Here is a 16,643-nt window from a genome sequence, read left to right as displayed (position 1 = left end):
TTCCAGCAGATCCAGACATTCACAGAACATATGCATGAACACAGAAGAGATCTCTGATCCAGATCACATACCTTTCCTGAGGGGTGCAGGAGTTACAGAAGATTTTTCTTCTGAGTGACCCAGAGTCCATCTACTGGTGTTGGTGGAAGATTAACCCTTTGAGGGGATGAACCCATGCAATTCACAATTAATTATCTGGTAAGAGGCATGACTTGCATGTTCCTCTCACAGTGTGAATAAGAGCACAGGATTACTTCCACAACACAGGAGGTTACTCGTGGGGGAGTTTAACTGCACCTTTACCTTATCCGTCTGGTAAGGAGACAGCCTGAGAGGTGGTGGGATTCACATATACGTTATACGTTATTTATGGACATTCACTGCTTTATTTGGATCCATGATTTTTCACTGTTGATTTGAGGATTATTTGTTTATACACCTCGGACATTTGTGGATTTTATGTTTGGTTAATTGTCACTGTTCATATTCTTTCAAGTCACATTTGAATCACATCACTTGTACACAGTTTGTGTCTATATACATGGAAGTCACTGTTATATATTTATTTTTAATAGTTGCATTCTTCCTTTTATTGTATGTTATTTTTTAAAAAGTTCCATGGCAACACTTTCAAACGTTTTACGAAAACCCATGCCACTTGAGGACTTGCATGCAACTCTTCTACCATTTGGGTATCAACTTCTCAGCTTTGCCAGTCTCTGGGCTTCATTTACAAGCACAAGTAGACTGCACAAAATGGGTAGAGCACCAGGAGGCTTTATCTCAAAAAGCATATACAGATGTTAAATGCTTTGATGCATTTCATGTTGTTGTGCTTAGTCATAAGGCAATGAGTGAAAGCATTTCAATTCTGTATGTGCTTTTGGAAAAAAACCTCTCAGTGCTCTTCTTCTTTTTTGGAGTCCACTTGTTTTTTACATGGCAATCGTCTTGTGCAGTCCTTAGCAGTATGTCTCTGGAATCTAATAAATAGGTGTTCTCCCTCAACAAGAGTCTACAAGAAGGACCATGTCACCAAGCTAACATGACAGCGAGCAAGGAAGACATTTGGTAAATCCACTCATGCTCACTAAGTGTAGTGCAAGTCTTGGAGCTGTACAAAATTGGAATCTAAGACTTTTTTCTTTATATAAATCCATGTAATGGTTACCTTCATAATTTGTAAGGGATATACTGGTACATATATTTCATAGCTGCTTAGGTAATTGATTGTTTGCCAGTCATAGCAAGCATCCCAATACGGTATCATTTCCCTCCTCCTCCCTTTTTTCCCAAGGCAATCATAAACCCTGATCTGGAAGGCTTTTAATTAGTTACAGTGCCAGTACTATGAACATTAATAGCCCTTATGCTGTCAGCTAGAGCATAACATTATAGGGATGCTTATCTTTATCCTTGTTACCCAGTTCATGGTCTACATTTCCTTTGATGTTTATCAGCAAAAACATGAAATTTAATGCTGCCATGTGCCAAATAGATACATTTTAATGTAGCATAATTCCAAGATCTCACAGGTAATAACACTTTGAGAAGCATTTTAAAACAAAATTTACTGTACAAATAAAAATCATTAACACACGGTTAAGCTCTATTTTTGTATGTCTCATCCAATCAATTAATAGCAAGTAAAATATTTAAGTGATATAATAAGTGATCTCCCTGTTTGAATTTTAGGCAAGTGTAGCAAAAATAATAAAAAAAATATGTAGCAAAAATAATAATAAAAAAAAAAAATAACAGCATGATCTAAAACATCTATACTGAAGCTATTGCCTCACAGCTTCAGTATAGATGTTTTAGATCATGCTGTTACATTTTACCACAAAGCAAAATACTTGTGTAGAAAACCGCAGATAGAAGGTGATGTTCCTTGACTCCCAAGCCACATATTGTTTCTGGATAACAGGACAGTATTCCATTTTTCTTTTATATTTGGCAATTTTTGGGAATCTCTGGATAAAAAACAGGTACATTTGAATGAAGGAGGGAGGGCTTACAGGGGTTTTTAAAGAAAAATCAAAAGATTCCCCATTGCTTATACTAACAAAAAAAACTATTCCCTTTATCTCTACACTCTTGATTAAAAGTACCCTATAGCAAGAGCAATATCTGCCATTCTATTCTTTTCGCTTCCAATAGGTTCTTATTAAATATTTTAGAAATACAGTCAACAAAATAGAAGAGTACACAGATGGGCAATACACAAGTGGTTGCCCAAATTATTACACCTGGAGTCAAAATCAAATGTAACAGAGGTCTACAGGATTACCAGGCAAGACCATAAGAATGGTGTGTAGATATTCCAAAAAAATGAAAAAACTGGTGGGAAAACTGGCTAGAGCATATTATTGGATTTAACAACGATGAAGATTTGCTATAAAGAGAAAAGAGGGACTGTGAAATAGAAAAGCCTTCTTGAGGAAACTTAGATGAAGGAGTTAGAAGAGTGAGTTGCAGTGGTAAGTATAAGGGGTAAAAGAAGAAAATGCGAACAAGGAAAAAAAGGTGCAGGGTAAATAATCTAATGGTTTCTAAAATATGCTTTCTGAGTCACTGATCTGGAACAAGTATGCAGATTCTAGTTTCAGGTTTTGGTCTAACTTTAAGCAATGTATGCCTGTTCGAGGTCAGTGGCAGAGCGCTTTGAAGTTGAAACCAGGCAATATTAAGTTATTAATATTATTATGCAGGATTTATATAGCACCAACAGTTTGTGCAGCACTTTAATCAGAGGGCCCGGCTCATTAGAGCTTACAATTTAAAAGGGAGGGTCAAGTGATACAAAAGATATTACCTCTGGGGGGGAGCTGATGGAGAAAATAAAAGTACAAATGTTAGGTGGGGACAGGATAGCCTTCTCTAAAGATAAAAGTTTTCAGGGATCGCCTAAAGATGGATAGAGTAGGAGATAGTCAGACAGATGGGAGAGACCTGGGGGAAGTCCTAGAGTCAAGCATGGGAGAGGATGACAAGGGAACTAGAGTGCAGGAGGAATGAAAAGAATGAGTAGATTGGTATTTTAAAAATAGGTTTACTGATGTAGCTGGGGGCCAAGTTCTGGATGGCTTTGTAAGTTATTGTTAGTATTTTGAATTTAATTTGTTGGGTGAGTGGTAGCCAATAGAGGGATTGGCAGACAGGGGTAGAAGACACTGATCAGTTTGTAAGGTGGATGAGCCTGGAAGCATAATTCACGATGGACTGAATAGGGGATAGCTTATTTAAAGGTAAGCCAATGAGGAGGGAGTTGCAGTAGTCGAGGTGAGAGATAACCAGTGAGTGAATTAGCTTTGTGGTGTCATTGGTTAGAAAGGGTTGTATTTTGGAGATGTTGCGGAGGTTGAGGCGGCAAGCTTTGGAAAGTGATTGGATGAGTAGAGTTCAGAGACCAGGATAACCCCTAGCACCCTGGTATGCGGGAATGGGTTGAAGGTTATACAAAAACACACAGAGGGCACACCGATCTAGTGCATTATCCAGAGACAAATAATTTATTGAATTAAAAAGATTTTTAAGTATTATACTCACAAAGTTGCTATTGTTAAAAGCGCATCACAAATCCCAGCATATTTCCATCCAAATTTCATCAGCACGTACAACAAAAATTGAAGACCCCATGCGCTGACGCGTTTTGAGGATTTCCTCTTCTTCTGAACCTGAAACAGGTCAGCCCATGGGGTCTTCAATTTCTGTTGTACGTGTTGAGAGAGAAAGATTTGGGTGTCATCAGCATAGAAGTAATTATGAAAGCCATGGAAGGCTATCAGCTGACCCAGGGAGGGGTGTAGATTGAGAATAGAAGAGGTCCAAGAACAGAACCTTGGGGGTCACAACAGGGAAAGGAGGTGGAGAGGAGGAAGTAGAATTGTAGGTGGCACTGAAGATGCAGTGGGATAGGTAGGATGAGAACCAGCGAAGAGCACAGTCACGGATACCTAATGAGTAAAGTTTTTTGAGGAGGAGGGGGCGGTCAACCTTATCAAAGGCAGCTGAAAGGTCCAGATAGGAGTACAGAATAGTGTCCACTGGTTCTTGCTGTTAGTAAGTGAGTTTTAGGAGAGTAGTTTCTGTGGAGTGTTGAGGGCGAAATCCAGACTGAAGAGGAACAAGAGGATTATTCTTAATGACGGAGTCACTCAGTTGGTTGTAGACCAGACATTCAAGGAAAAAGGGGAGCAAGGAGATGGGCCATAGGTTGTTAAGATTGGTAGGGTCCAAGGAAGGATTTTTAAGTATAGGGGTGCATGTTTTAGAGAGTTGGGGAAGATGCCAGAAGTGAGGGAGAGATTGAAATTGTGGGTTAGACAGTGTATGATAGAGTCAGAGGGTGACCACAGTATTTGAGAGGGAACTGGGCCCAGGGAACAGGTGGTTAGATGGGCATTAGAATTAAGTTTAGCAACCCCATCTATAGTAGGAGAGTTGAATAAAGGGAGTGTTGATTGTACCTGTGGACATGGGGTGTTAGGTGGGGGGAGGGTATCTGTAGAGTAGAGGTTTCATCATGAATTGAATCCATCATATTTTTGAAGTGATTGGCAATGTCCTGGGCAGTGAATGAGTTAGTGGGTGGAGGCAGTGGAGGACAATGTAGAGAGTTAAAGGTAGAGAAGAGTTGATGGGGACTGGATAAAAAGGTGTTAATGAGAGAGGGACTGCTTGGCAGTGTGGAGGCAACAATTATATTGGCTGAAGTCTTTGTGAAACGTAGTCTTACGCCACAAACACTCAAGATCATGGTTATGTTTTTTGAAGCTTCTGGTGTTATCTGTTTGCTAGGGTTGTAGGGGTCGGCCCCGATTGTCTGTGTAGTGAGGGGTTGAGCTCTCCCAGGGTGGAGGACTGGGATCTATTGTAGACAGAAGTGGCTAGATTGGGGCAGGACAGGCGTGAGATTTTTTCATAGAGGTGGCTAGTAGCAGAAAAGATAAGAGAAGGGTGGAAGTGGCGAAGGTTTCCACTGGTAATTGTTAGGCAGTTGGAGGGAAAGGTGGTGGAAGACAGGGAGAGAGCAAAATTAACAAGGTGGTGATCAGAGAGAGGAAAAGGATTGTTAGAGAGGTTGCATAGAGTGTATAGGTAGAAAAATACAAGGTCAAGTGAGTAGAAATGTGTACCCATTGCTTCAGGTCAATGTGGAGGTTAGACTAAGAAGTTTAAAAATAGCAGGAGTGTTAGTTTTAACAGGGATGTTGAAATCACCTGGAATGATTTTGGGAATTTCAGAAGAGAGAAAGTAGGGTAGCCAGGCAGAGAAGTCATCAAGGAAAGTTGATACCGATCCAAGGGGGCCATAGATCACAGCAATTCACAAGGAAATTGAAGAAAATAGATGCTTACAGTGAGCTTCAAATGATGAGAGGGACAGAGAGGGTAGAGAGCGAGGAACCTGGAAGGTACTCTGAGAACCTGGAAGTTTCAGGTTTTGGTCTAACTAAACAACATATGCCTGTTCCAGGTCAGTGGCAGAGCACATTGAAGCTGAAACCTGGCACTTTTCAGTCTTTTTTCTCTCTCCAGAATAGTGACAGACCCTCTGAGGTGCCTGCTTCTGTCTGCAGTGAGTTACAGAGACCAAATGTTAAGTCAAACTGAGTTACTGCTCTGATTTTTGATAACTTGCAGAGTTGGCTAGATAACATAAGCAGCAACAAGCATCAGAACAGTTGCTATAGAAGAAGATATTAAGGAAGGATCTCCAAATAAAGCGGTAGTAAACTGCCCTAAAACAAATAAAAAATTGGTCCCCCTGCAGCATTATACCCTAATGTGCTAGTATGCACCACATACTAGCACATTACTACAGACTTACCTGCACACAGAGCCCTCCAGCACAGCACTGTCATGGCTCCCCAGTGCTTCAATCTTCATTCCAGCTTTCCTTCCAGGTTCACTGGCTCCAGCTGTATGAATGGCAGCCCCAGCACAGAGCTCTAACGGTACTGCATGGACATGCAGTCCCATCAGAGTGCATGCACCGGTGACATCACCAGCTGCATCACGTGTGAATATCTCCTAATGAGTGGCAGTTTAGGAGGTATTCACTGTACCTACAGATAAGCCTTATTATAGGCTAACCTGTAGGTACAGGTTAAAAAATGGACTTTACTACTACTTTAAAGTGTTAGACATGGAGTTAATAAGCAGGAGAAAAAGTCTGGTAAAAGAAGATATACAATTAAGAAAATAAAAAATATGATAAAGATATCATCTATAAATATGTCAGAGAAGAAGATGGAGTGCTGTGCACAGTGAGTGGGAATGTGAATAAATTGGCAAATAAGTATAGAATAGGATCGGTGTAAAGATGTGTTTTCAGGCTGAATTTGAAGTATTCAGTATTAGGCAGTCTGACAGCGTATTGCAAAATATTCCAGAGTAAAAAACTCAGTATGGAAAATATTTAAATGGGAAAATTGGAGGTGGTAATAAGCAGTACTAACGGGAGCAGATAATTTACATATATGACAGCATGCTATAGAGTTTACATGGGGAAGCATAAAAAATATAAAGATTCAACATTAGGCAAAGTCTTTCAATTGCATATTAGAAGCCTGAATGTAACATTTGAAAGAACATGGAGCCAATAAAGAGACTAATGGTGTAAATAATAAAGTCATTGGTAATGAAGGTTAATTCCAATGTATACATTTTTTACTGATGGAAGTGGTACCAGCTAAGTAAAGGGGTAAACCAGTTGGTAAAAAACATTACAATTGAAACCAGCCTCTTGCCTATCATGGGAAGCTGTTACTCCTCGATAAACAAGGCCAATGCAGAAAATTCTGAGAGGACTTGCCTCTGGAAATATGGTAAATAATATGGTCACAAGCCACTAAGAGCCTCTAAGAGCAGTACAAAATACTTTTTCCATTGGTACCAAACCCCAGAACTTCTATGCAACATACACCCAATAGCCTCTAACAGCTATTGATGCGCAAGAAAGTCACCTATACTGGCAATGCCCACTTATTAAAACATACAGGGAAACTGTCCATATCTTGATTCACTGGGGGTTTGACACCTGTATCCCTTTCCCCCCTAAAAGGTACCTCTTGGGTCTACCCCCAAAAGACTTTTCCAAAACCACCCATAAAAGTACTAACACACACACATATGGCAGAGCGATGTTTAGTGGTCCTTAAATGGAAAACTGTTGATCCCCTATCTCTCATAGAACTTCACACGAGCATCCTCGATGTCAAATTGATTGAAAATCTTAGTTTGCCTCCACAATTAACTAGTTAAATATAACAAAGTCCGGGAGATGTGATGTCTAACAGAAAACACTAGCCAACCTTACTATGGTTCGTAAATGCATTGAGCTGTGGTCACTCCTTTTTCCTTACCTCCCATTATCCCTGCCATCACTTTACCTTTTGTTTCTATTTTATAATCTATACAAGTTACATGCCTGCAGCCTTCTAGGATATAAGACATGGATATCCCAGAAAGCTATGGGCAGTGTGACAATCTCATCTACAGTATGTGAGAATATTCGAAGTGGAAGGGTAGAGGAGCAAAAAAAGGTATTTACAAAAAAGAGCATTAATGTTTTTTGTAATAATCCGGATGGGGTGGGGATTGGCAGATGCAATGAGACAAAATTACATAATATGTGAAAGGTCTGCTTTAATGCATTATTGTTTTAGAGGTACAAGTGTTGGGGAGGTTTAGCATTCAGGGTATACTTTATGAGAAATTCAGTGTAGATGATATTTTGTTTTTTTTCCCTTTCTCTGCCCTGAAAACTACCAGTGCTGGACTCACTCGTCCCAAACAGACACAAGTGTTGCTATCTTTTTAGGCTTCAGTAAATGTACTAAGATTTTAATTGTTAAAGTGAAATGAAACCCCAAAAGCAAACATTTGTTATATTGCAGCTTACTAATTCTTAGAGTGCAATGGCTGCATTCGCTTTCTTTTTTATGCTTTCTTTCCTTTTTTTTAACCTGGTGATCCAGCCAATACAACTCTCCTGCAAATGTATCAGTTAGAGTGTCATTTAACAATGACAGGGGTGCTTACAATGATCAGCTTTTATTTATTCGTATAAAACCTTTATCCCAAAAAGGAAAAACACTGTTACTGTAACTGCTTGTGTAAATCAAGTTCGAGCTGGAGTTTGGCTTCAGTTTTTTACTTTGTCTAAATCTTCTAGTATATCAAACACTCCCCATACTGACAATGCTACAAGTGCCTCTTTTTTATTCAGAGTGGGGGTACTCTCATACCGGAGGTGTGTTACTGGCCAGATTAGAAAACTAATGCAGCCACCACATTAAATAATTGGTAAGCTGCTATACTTTACATTTTTTTTATTTAATACTACTTTAATTTGTCCATGGCCCAGCCCATACTTCAACCTTTTAACTATAATAAAGCTGGCTATATACTGTCCGAATTAAAGCTGGTTCCAGATGAATTGACCGAAAATTCACTTAGTGGGTACCTCTGTCGGCCTATAAAAAAAATAGGTAAAAAAATCAAAGGGGCAGGGTATATGAGTGTTGGCCAAACAGCAGCTGCACCTAATGAAAAGCAACCACTGTCCAGAAATTCTGACAGTTTTCCCAGAACGGGAATTTTATTCATCTGTGGTGTGTAGCTTGGATAGAAGAATCTGTTTTTCTAATTTTTTCTTTTTTTAGCCCACAGGCTAAATTTAAAAAAAATCAAATGGTATATGGCCTGCGCCCTAGTCTCTGCCTGAATACCCTCTGCGATACCGGACAATTTAGTAATTGCTATTTATCACCCCATTACTTGGGACAACCCAACCCAAAGGCCGAAACCTGGACGTGTCATGCAGAAAAATCCAAACCACCTAGTGGGATCTCTACTGTGCTCTAGTAAAATCCAAGCACTCTTTGAGATCACAATAAAAAATGTTGACAGTCCTCTAATTAAGCCATTTTCAGGTGGTCCAGAAAACTTTACTATTGCTTCCCCGAAAATAGGCCAGTTCCAATATTGACAAGACAACAAAATCAATTCCATTTTAAGACAGAAGCTGTCCTACAAAGACATTATAAAATGATTGGATCCATGGATGTGTGTGCAGCTTTAGAAGGCCGCATTTACCAATGGAAAGAAAGCAAGATAGTACAAATGTGTGAGAATTTCAAACCTGAAATGATGAATGTATGAATTAGGATTTTAATGGCCATTCTCAAAGAATGGGTAGAAGAACTTCACTATATCTTGAGGATGGATAAACTAACAGCTAGCCTTCAAGAATGACAATAGTTCTTTTAAAAGTTCATATCAATATGGCATCCATGGATCAATTTTCAACTAAAGTTTAGCCCTATTTGTGAGGACTTCCAAAGCAAAACCATTGTAGAGCCTACCTATAGCCCTCAGTGAGGCACGCTTCTCCCTCACCCTTCATGTCTCTCTTGGCTCCTTCTCTCTTCTCCCTCTTACCTCTATGTGAATCACTTAAGCCTTTCTCTTCCTTTCCTGTTTCTCTTTTCACTGAGCTCTGTTAATTCAAGGCTTTCTCAATCCTCTTCTCAATGCTCTATACTCATTGGAGGCACAAAAGACCAAATGTTAAAAATGTGTAACCTACTGTTAATTCAGGCACATAATTACATTGATGGAGTACAAATATGCAGGTATTACTTAATTCCTAAGTATTTCCACCAGTACAAGAACAGGTCAAATTATTTAAGGTATCATGGAGATTTTTGTCACTTGATGTCATGCTGTATTTTTTATTTTGTATATGACCTTAATTAGATATATGCTCAGAAATTTGTAAACCTTAAAAAAAATTTACTCTTTAAAATTAAAATTATAATGGATTACATTTTAATGTAGAAGTAGAAGCCTGTGGATGTGGTGTATCTGGACTTTGCAAAGGCCTTTGACACCGTTCCCCACAAACGCTTACTGTACAAACTAAGGAAGGTAGGTATAGACCATAAGGTGAGTACCTGGATAGAGAACTGGCTCCAGGGGAGAGTCCAGAGGGTGATGATTGATGGGGAGTACTCACATTGGGCGGGTGTGGAAAGTGGGGTCCCCCAGGGTTCTGTCCTGGGACCAATCCTGTTTAATTTATTCATAAATGATCTAGAGGAGGGGATATCTAGTACAATCTCAGTATTTGCGGATGATACTAAACTAGCTTGCCAATATCTTCTATGCAGGATGTGGAAACCTTACAAGCGGACCTGAACAAAATAACGGGGTGGGCAACTACATGGCAGATGAGGTTTAATGTTGAAAAATGTAAAGTAATGCACTTGGGGGCCAGAAACCAGAAAGCAAGCTACTCACTAGGGGGGGACCTCTGGGTGAGTCTAGGATGGAAAAAGGCTTGGGGGTACTGGTAGACAACAGGCTTGGCAGTGGCATGCAATCCAAGCCGCTGCAAGCAAAGCCAACAGAATACTGGGATGTATAAAAAAGGGGATTCACTCCAGAAATAAAGAGATTATTCTCCCTCTCTACAAGACTCTGGTCCGGCCACATCTGGAGTATGCTGTCCAGTTCTGGGCACCGGTCCTCAGGAAGGATGTGCTGGAACTGGAAATAGTCCAGAGAAGGGCAACAAAAATAATTAGGGGAATGGAGGACATCAGCTATGAGCAAAGACTACAAGCACTGAACCTATTCTCTCTGGAGAAGAGACGATTGAGGGGGGATATGATATCAATGTACAAATATTGTACTGGCGACCCTAGCATAAGGAACAAACTATTCAGAGAAAGGGAATACAATAAGACACGTGGCCACTCACTAAAACTAGAGGAAAGGCGGTTTAACGTTAAAGTGCCTAAGGGGTTCTTCACTGTGAGAGCAGTAAGGATGTGGAATTCTCTTCCACAAGCAGTCGTATCAGCAGGGAGCATTGATAGTTTCAAAAAACTATTAGATGGGCACCTTAAAGACCACAACATACAGGGGTATACAATGTACGGTTAAAAGCAAACACACACACACATCATAGGTTGAACTGGATGGACTGATGTCTTTTTTCAACCTCACTAACTATGTAACTATGTAACTATGATTTACCCAATTAATGCTCTTTGCCCCTAAGTACTTTACTCAGATACACCAGTATTATACATTGCTCAGCTATTCCGTGAAAAAAAAAAATGACTATTGGTATTTAACTCCATAATAAATATTTCATGTACACAATGCAAATAAAAAATCATTAATATTTATAGGGGCACTAAAATTATTTTTAGGTGTTTCACACCTACTTGTAAGTTCAGACCACAAATTAATCACCCAAGGTTTGGGAGATTGCAGTGGCCAGTAGAGATTATTGATTTTATGCTCCTTTAAGTGTATTTGGTAGATCTTAGTCTTCATTTATTTTTATTGCAATTGTAACAAGAGCTGGAAGGTATGCAGTAAGTACAAAACAACCCCAAAGAAAAATAGATCTACATTGATTTTTCAGAGTGGACTTAATGTTTCTCGTAGCCTTTATTTTGCTGGCTGAAATAAACATAGAACACATTTATGAAACCATTTTTTTTCATCTTGATATAAGAAAAGACACATCAAAGCTATAAAGAAATTTAAAATCTACTCACACAATGTCATATACTTAGAAAAATTGGTTATAACAATTAAATATTAATCTTCTAGCTCTTACATGACCACAGTACTGACAGTTTGATATATTTAACTTTACCAGTTGATACTTACTGGTGTGAATTTTTTATTATTGTTGTTACATAGGTTATTAATCAAGGTTTCGGAGCACCTGCGCTTGTATAGAATCAGATTCATAACATATGTGACATCATTTTAATGTACAATTAGGGAAAATTGTCAGGAAATATTTTCCTTTTTATATCTTTTATTTGATTGCTGTTAAACATTTGTATTGTATTTAATATTTAATCTCCTTGCATATACATAGTAAAATACACCATCTTATCTGCAAAAGGATTTGTATTTCTGTTCAGCCACTTTTGTGATACTTACACCTTTGCCCGACTGTGTAGCCAGGAGTGTAACACCACTTCTTCTGTTGGAGTAACTGAACCTAGAGTTGTCATTTCCCTGTCTGCTGAATGGACATTGAAGAAGCAATAACACACTGATAAGTCATCAACACTGTTGTGTTCACTCTGTTAATCTTTTCCGGTCAGCGTGTTCTTGATAGCTTGTGTGCATGCAGCAGAGCCTGATTAGTTTATCTCCTACTTCCAAGCTGTTCATTAGCGATTCAACCAAAATGTAGAATCCCTATACAATCTCATATACATTTATCAAACTATGTATTCTGAGATCCTTCTTAAACATTCCATTTAATTCATAACCAATCAGGTAGGTCCTTGTACTACATAATAGAGCTAAAGGAGATCATACAATTGGATTGTAAAGTTAATGGTCTGCTTTAGAGCTGCTGTGCATGAAGCAACAGAGGCGAAAATCAAGACAGACTTATGCAAGTTGCATTTAAATATGCATTTTATTCTCATTAAAGGAATACACCCTGATATTTTCCTCTGGTTGGAGTTAGACTTTACATTTTATAAAGTTGGGGTTCTGCAATGATATTTTGGTGGAAATTCATAAAGAGTATCAGAGATACCCTTTAGAATTCTGTCGGGCGTCAGCACCAAAATTATCGGTACTGGCCCAAAATATTTATATACCTGTCAGGAACAGGCATATCAATCTTTTGGGCCAGCACTGAGGTCAGAGGGACCATATTTCCCCCCTAGCCCCCTCCCCCCCCCCTCCCCAGCCATTGCACCTATCCCACAAGGCTATACTACTTGTCTATCAGGCCTGCTTTCCCTGTGAATCATCATTTCCCAAATATAGGATTTGCCATTTTTGGGTAATGGCATCACCAGTACCCCCTGACCCCTTGGGAATCTTGCAGCTGACAGCTGAATAGGGCCAGGAATACAGTTGTGTGTGGGAAGTTATCTCATTCATGACTTCTTCCCATTACAGATATGCCCCACTCAGAGCATCGGTGTCTCTCTGTACGCCAACTGTGAGTTGGTTTTAATTATCGCCATTTTCTTCATCTGCAAACTGGCAATAATTCTTTAAAAACCTGTTGCAGTCATAGAACAAATTGGATTTGTCATCCATGTCAGTAATGTTATAGAAATTAGTGCAAATGCTTGCCTGAATTAGGTGCAGGTAGGCAGTATGTGTTTTATTTTAAAAATGAGGCTGACTTGCCCAAGATGCCAACTGATACAGAAAACATATGAGGAGATTAAATATACTGTATGTGTTTCTTTGCTTATCTAACTGGCTAAAGTGAGTCTCACTATTATAACTTATTCTGTCTTCTTTTCTTACTGTAAGGTTTTGGTCGTGAGAACACCTGGATTGGTCTAAATGACAGAACAGTGGAACAGGACTTCCAGTGGACAGATAATACAGCACTGGTAAGTAAACCGGACGAATTTGAGGAATAATGCACAAAATGGTATATCTTGATAGTTAACTGAACCAGCTCTGTCTGGCTAACTCATTAAACAATGCAAGGTGCAACAGTTCGGGTGCGATTCATGCCTGAATTTTTGCCTGAACTGGACCAAAAAAATTGAGAGCAGGTCAGACTCACCTTATATGCAAATTGGATAAGTGAAAACCCCATCTAATTCGCACATAAGCCTAAGTGTTCTTAATTGAGACAGGTACACACTATAGAGCAGTGATGGCAAACCTTTTTGAGCCCAAGTGCCCAACTGCAACAGGTGTACAGAACATCATGTCAGAGGTCATGTGACTGCATCCGGGGGGGGGGGGACTCTGCTCACCCCACCATATGTCTGATCCATGGGAGGAGATCACACACAGTTCGCTTCAGTAATGACCTCTTGAGGAGTCCCCACCCTCCCCGGCTGGTGCAGCGTCCCCTCCCCTTTCACCTGTGCACCTTGCTCTGAGAACCCAGTAATCCCCATCCTCCAGGGGCAGCAGTGACACCCAGCACTACTCAGGGGTTTAGCGGGAGAGAGGGGGGTGTGAGAAAGAGGGGGTGTGTGAGAGAGAGAGGGGGTGAGAGAGAGAGGGTGTGAGAAAGAGGAGGTGTAAGAGAGAGAGGGGGTGTGAGAGATAGGTGTGGGGGTGAGAGAGGGCTGTAAGAGAGAGAGGGGGGACAGAGAGAGAGAGAGGGGACTGAGGGAGAGAAGGGGACTGAGAGAGAGGGAGGAGGGTGAGAGGGAAAGGGGGTGTGAGAGAGAGAGGGGGGTATGAGAGAGGAGGGCAGAGAGAAAGAAGGGGATAGAGAGAGAGGGGAGACAGAGAGAGAAAAAGGGGGCAGAGAAAGACAGAGGGGCAGAGAGAAAGAGGAGAGTGAGGGGGATGAGAGAGAGACTCCTTGGTCTGTCCTTATCTGCAGTCCCTGCTCTGCACCTCCTGTCCCAGTCTCTGTCTGCAGGTAGGTCTGTGTATGATCATGCCCGGTACCTCCCATTCCAGTCTCCATGTGCTCTCTTGTCTTTTATGTACATATAATCATAGAAACCTCATACATCAGAAGCCTCTTTATATTATTTATATGTACACAAGTGCACAATGTTTAGCATAGTTTTTGCAATAATAATTTAAAATGGTTTTTATTTCCAGAGTACAAGGGACACTGGGGTTGATATAAAAAACTGGAGAATGTAACATCTGGTGCAGTTGTGCATGGTAGCCAATCAGCCTCTGGCTTCAGCTTGTTCAATTAAGCTTTGGCAAAATAAACTGGAAGCTGATTGGCTACCATGCCCAACTACACCAGATTTTGACTCTCCAGTTTTAGTAAATCATCCCCACTGTGTGGAATTCCTACATTTGTGCAAACAATGCTATGTACGCTGGATGTCCTAGAGCTAAGATTAGGAGTTTAGAGGAAAGGGGTAAATTATTTTGCAATAACATCTTTTCATCTTTTAAAGTAGTTTGAAAGCCTTAAGGTGAAAAACCTTCTGTGCTGCAGCCCCCCCCCCCTTTTTTATTACCTGAGCCCGATCCAGAAATGTGCACAAGAGCAGTGGCTCTCACCACTGTCTCCCTCCTCATTGGCCAGATTCTTAGCCAATCAAATGCTGCGACATGGGAGCGGGGGGGCAGGACTGAGCTGCTTGCTCTGTGTCAACAGACGCAGACAGGGCAGCTTGGGAGCTTGTGTGCCCCCATGGAAAGTGGCTTTCCGTCGAGGCACCCGCCACAGAGGGGGGGCCTGGAGTGCCGCTGGGGAACACAGACCAAAAGCATTGCACAGAGCATGTAAGTATAGACATATTTGTTATTTTAATTTTAAAAAAAATCAAAGGTTTAATCATTTTTTATTATATTGTAATATTTTTCCACTCTTACATTACGGAATATTTTATTTAAATTAGTGACAGGTTGTAACACAACAAAACATGGAAAAGTCAAAGAAGGAGGGAGTCTAAGTCAAAAGTCAAAGAAGGAGGGAGCACTGTTATTCCTGGAAGACAAATCCACTAAAAGAAATGTTTGTCTGGTATCACAGGCAATGGCACCATTTTTGGTAAATCAACAGGCCCATGGCTTAGATGTGAAAATTGTCCTCATGGGCTTAAAGTGGTTCTAAGGCCTGAAGGTTTTTTGTTCTTTTTTTTCCTTAATGCGTTGTCTGCATTGTCCAGGATCCCCCCTTATACTTACCCAAACCTGATCTCAATCCAGCGCTGTGCACAAGAGCAGCGGCTCTCTCTGCTTTCTCCCTCCTCATAGGCTCAGAGACAGCAGTGTGGGTCATTGGTAATAGGTAAGTATAGACATATTTCCTGTCCAGTGTAGTTAGCACAGGGCTTAGAATGGGGGTGGGAGCAGGTTTAAGTATAGTTAGTATTTAACTGGAATTCTACTTTAACAGAAATTAGAACTAAATAGGTTACAGCTCGTCATCTAGTTAAACACACAGCACATGAAATCAGCACTGTTTTTAGGGAATGTAAGGTACAGAAAATCAGATATCCTTTTCCAACTTGTCAGATCTCTAGTAGTGGAACTCCACCTCTCTGAGATCATAGGAGCTCCATACACACTGAGATTGTTAGTGACATCTTTCTGTGTATGGCACTATATGTATCACATTTTTTTTTTATGTTTAAGATGATACCCTATAGTATATTACACAACTATTACATTTGGTTACATGCTTAAAACTAACATTAAATACATTTGGAAAGTATTTCTTGAAAGATTTGAAACTTCATCTAGTTAGTCCTAAGCTTTACACTGCCCCGCTAGACATTAGAGAAGGAGCAGAAGAATCCTAATGAGTCTAATCTCTGTTTTCTCCTCCTGTCTCAATGCTCCTTGGTACTGCAGCACACCTGATTGGATCCAAGTATTGCCTTTTGCTCTACCTGTATAGGTGTTGTTGTAAAGGGGTTACAATAGACTAATATCAAGACAAATTTAGGCCGGCCATACATGGGTCAAATTCCAAAAAAAATTCTTTCAAAAAACAGAAATTTTGTGCATTTTGTGACCCAATGTGACCACCATTGATTTCAAAATCCGACCAACCAAGCCTCCAATTTCACCAAAAATCAGCCATGCAGCAACCCACTAATGGTGCGAAAGAAAATTCTTAGTTACGATTTTCTTATTCGACCCATGTATGGCCTGCTTTAGATATTTACTCTAGC

At 40.2% G+C, this 16,643-nt stretch overlaps 1 protein-coding gene across 2 annotated transcripts in view; it reads left to right on the top strand.

The window, feature by feature from the left end:
- The window catches only part of NCAN (neurocan), a 373,708-nt gene that overhangs the window by 350,648 nt on the left and 6,417 nt on the right, over positions 1-16,643 (top strand). For both annotated transcript variants that reach the window (XM_082243138.1, XM_082243139.1), the window contains one exon: positions 13,333-13,415. In XM_082243138.1, the coding sequence (XP_082099264.1) occupies positions 13,333-13,415 (83 nt within the window). The remainder of the gene's footprint in view (positions 1-13,332; positions 13,416-16,643) is intronic.

Source organism: Pelophylax lessonae, assembly GCF_965119305.1.
Source record: "Pelophylax lessonae genome assembly, chromosome: 1".
Lineage (NCBI taxonomy): Eukaryota > Metazoa > Chordata > Amphibia > Anura > Ranidae > Pelophylax > Pelophylax lessonae.
The sequence above is the reverse complement of the archived record's forward strand: the minus strand, read 5'-3'. Positions and strand labels throughout refer to the sequence as shown.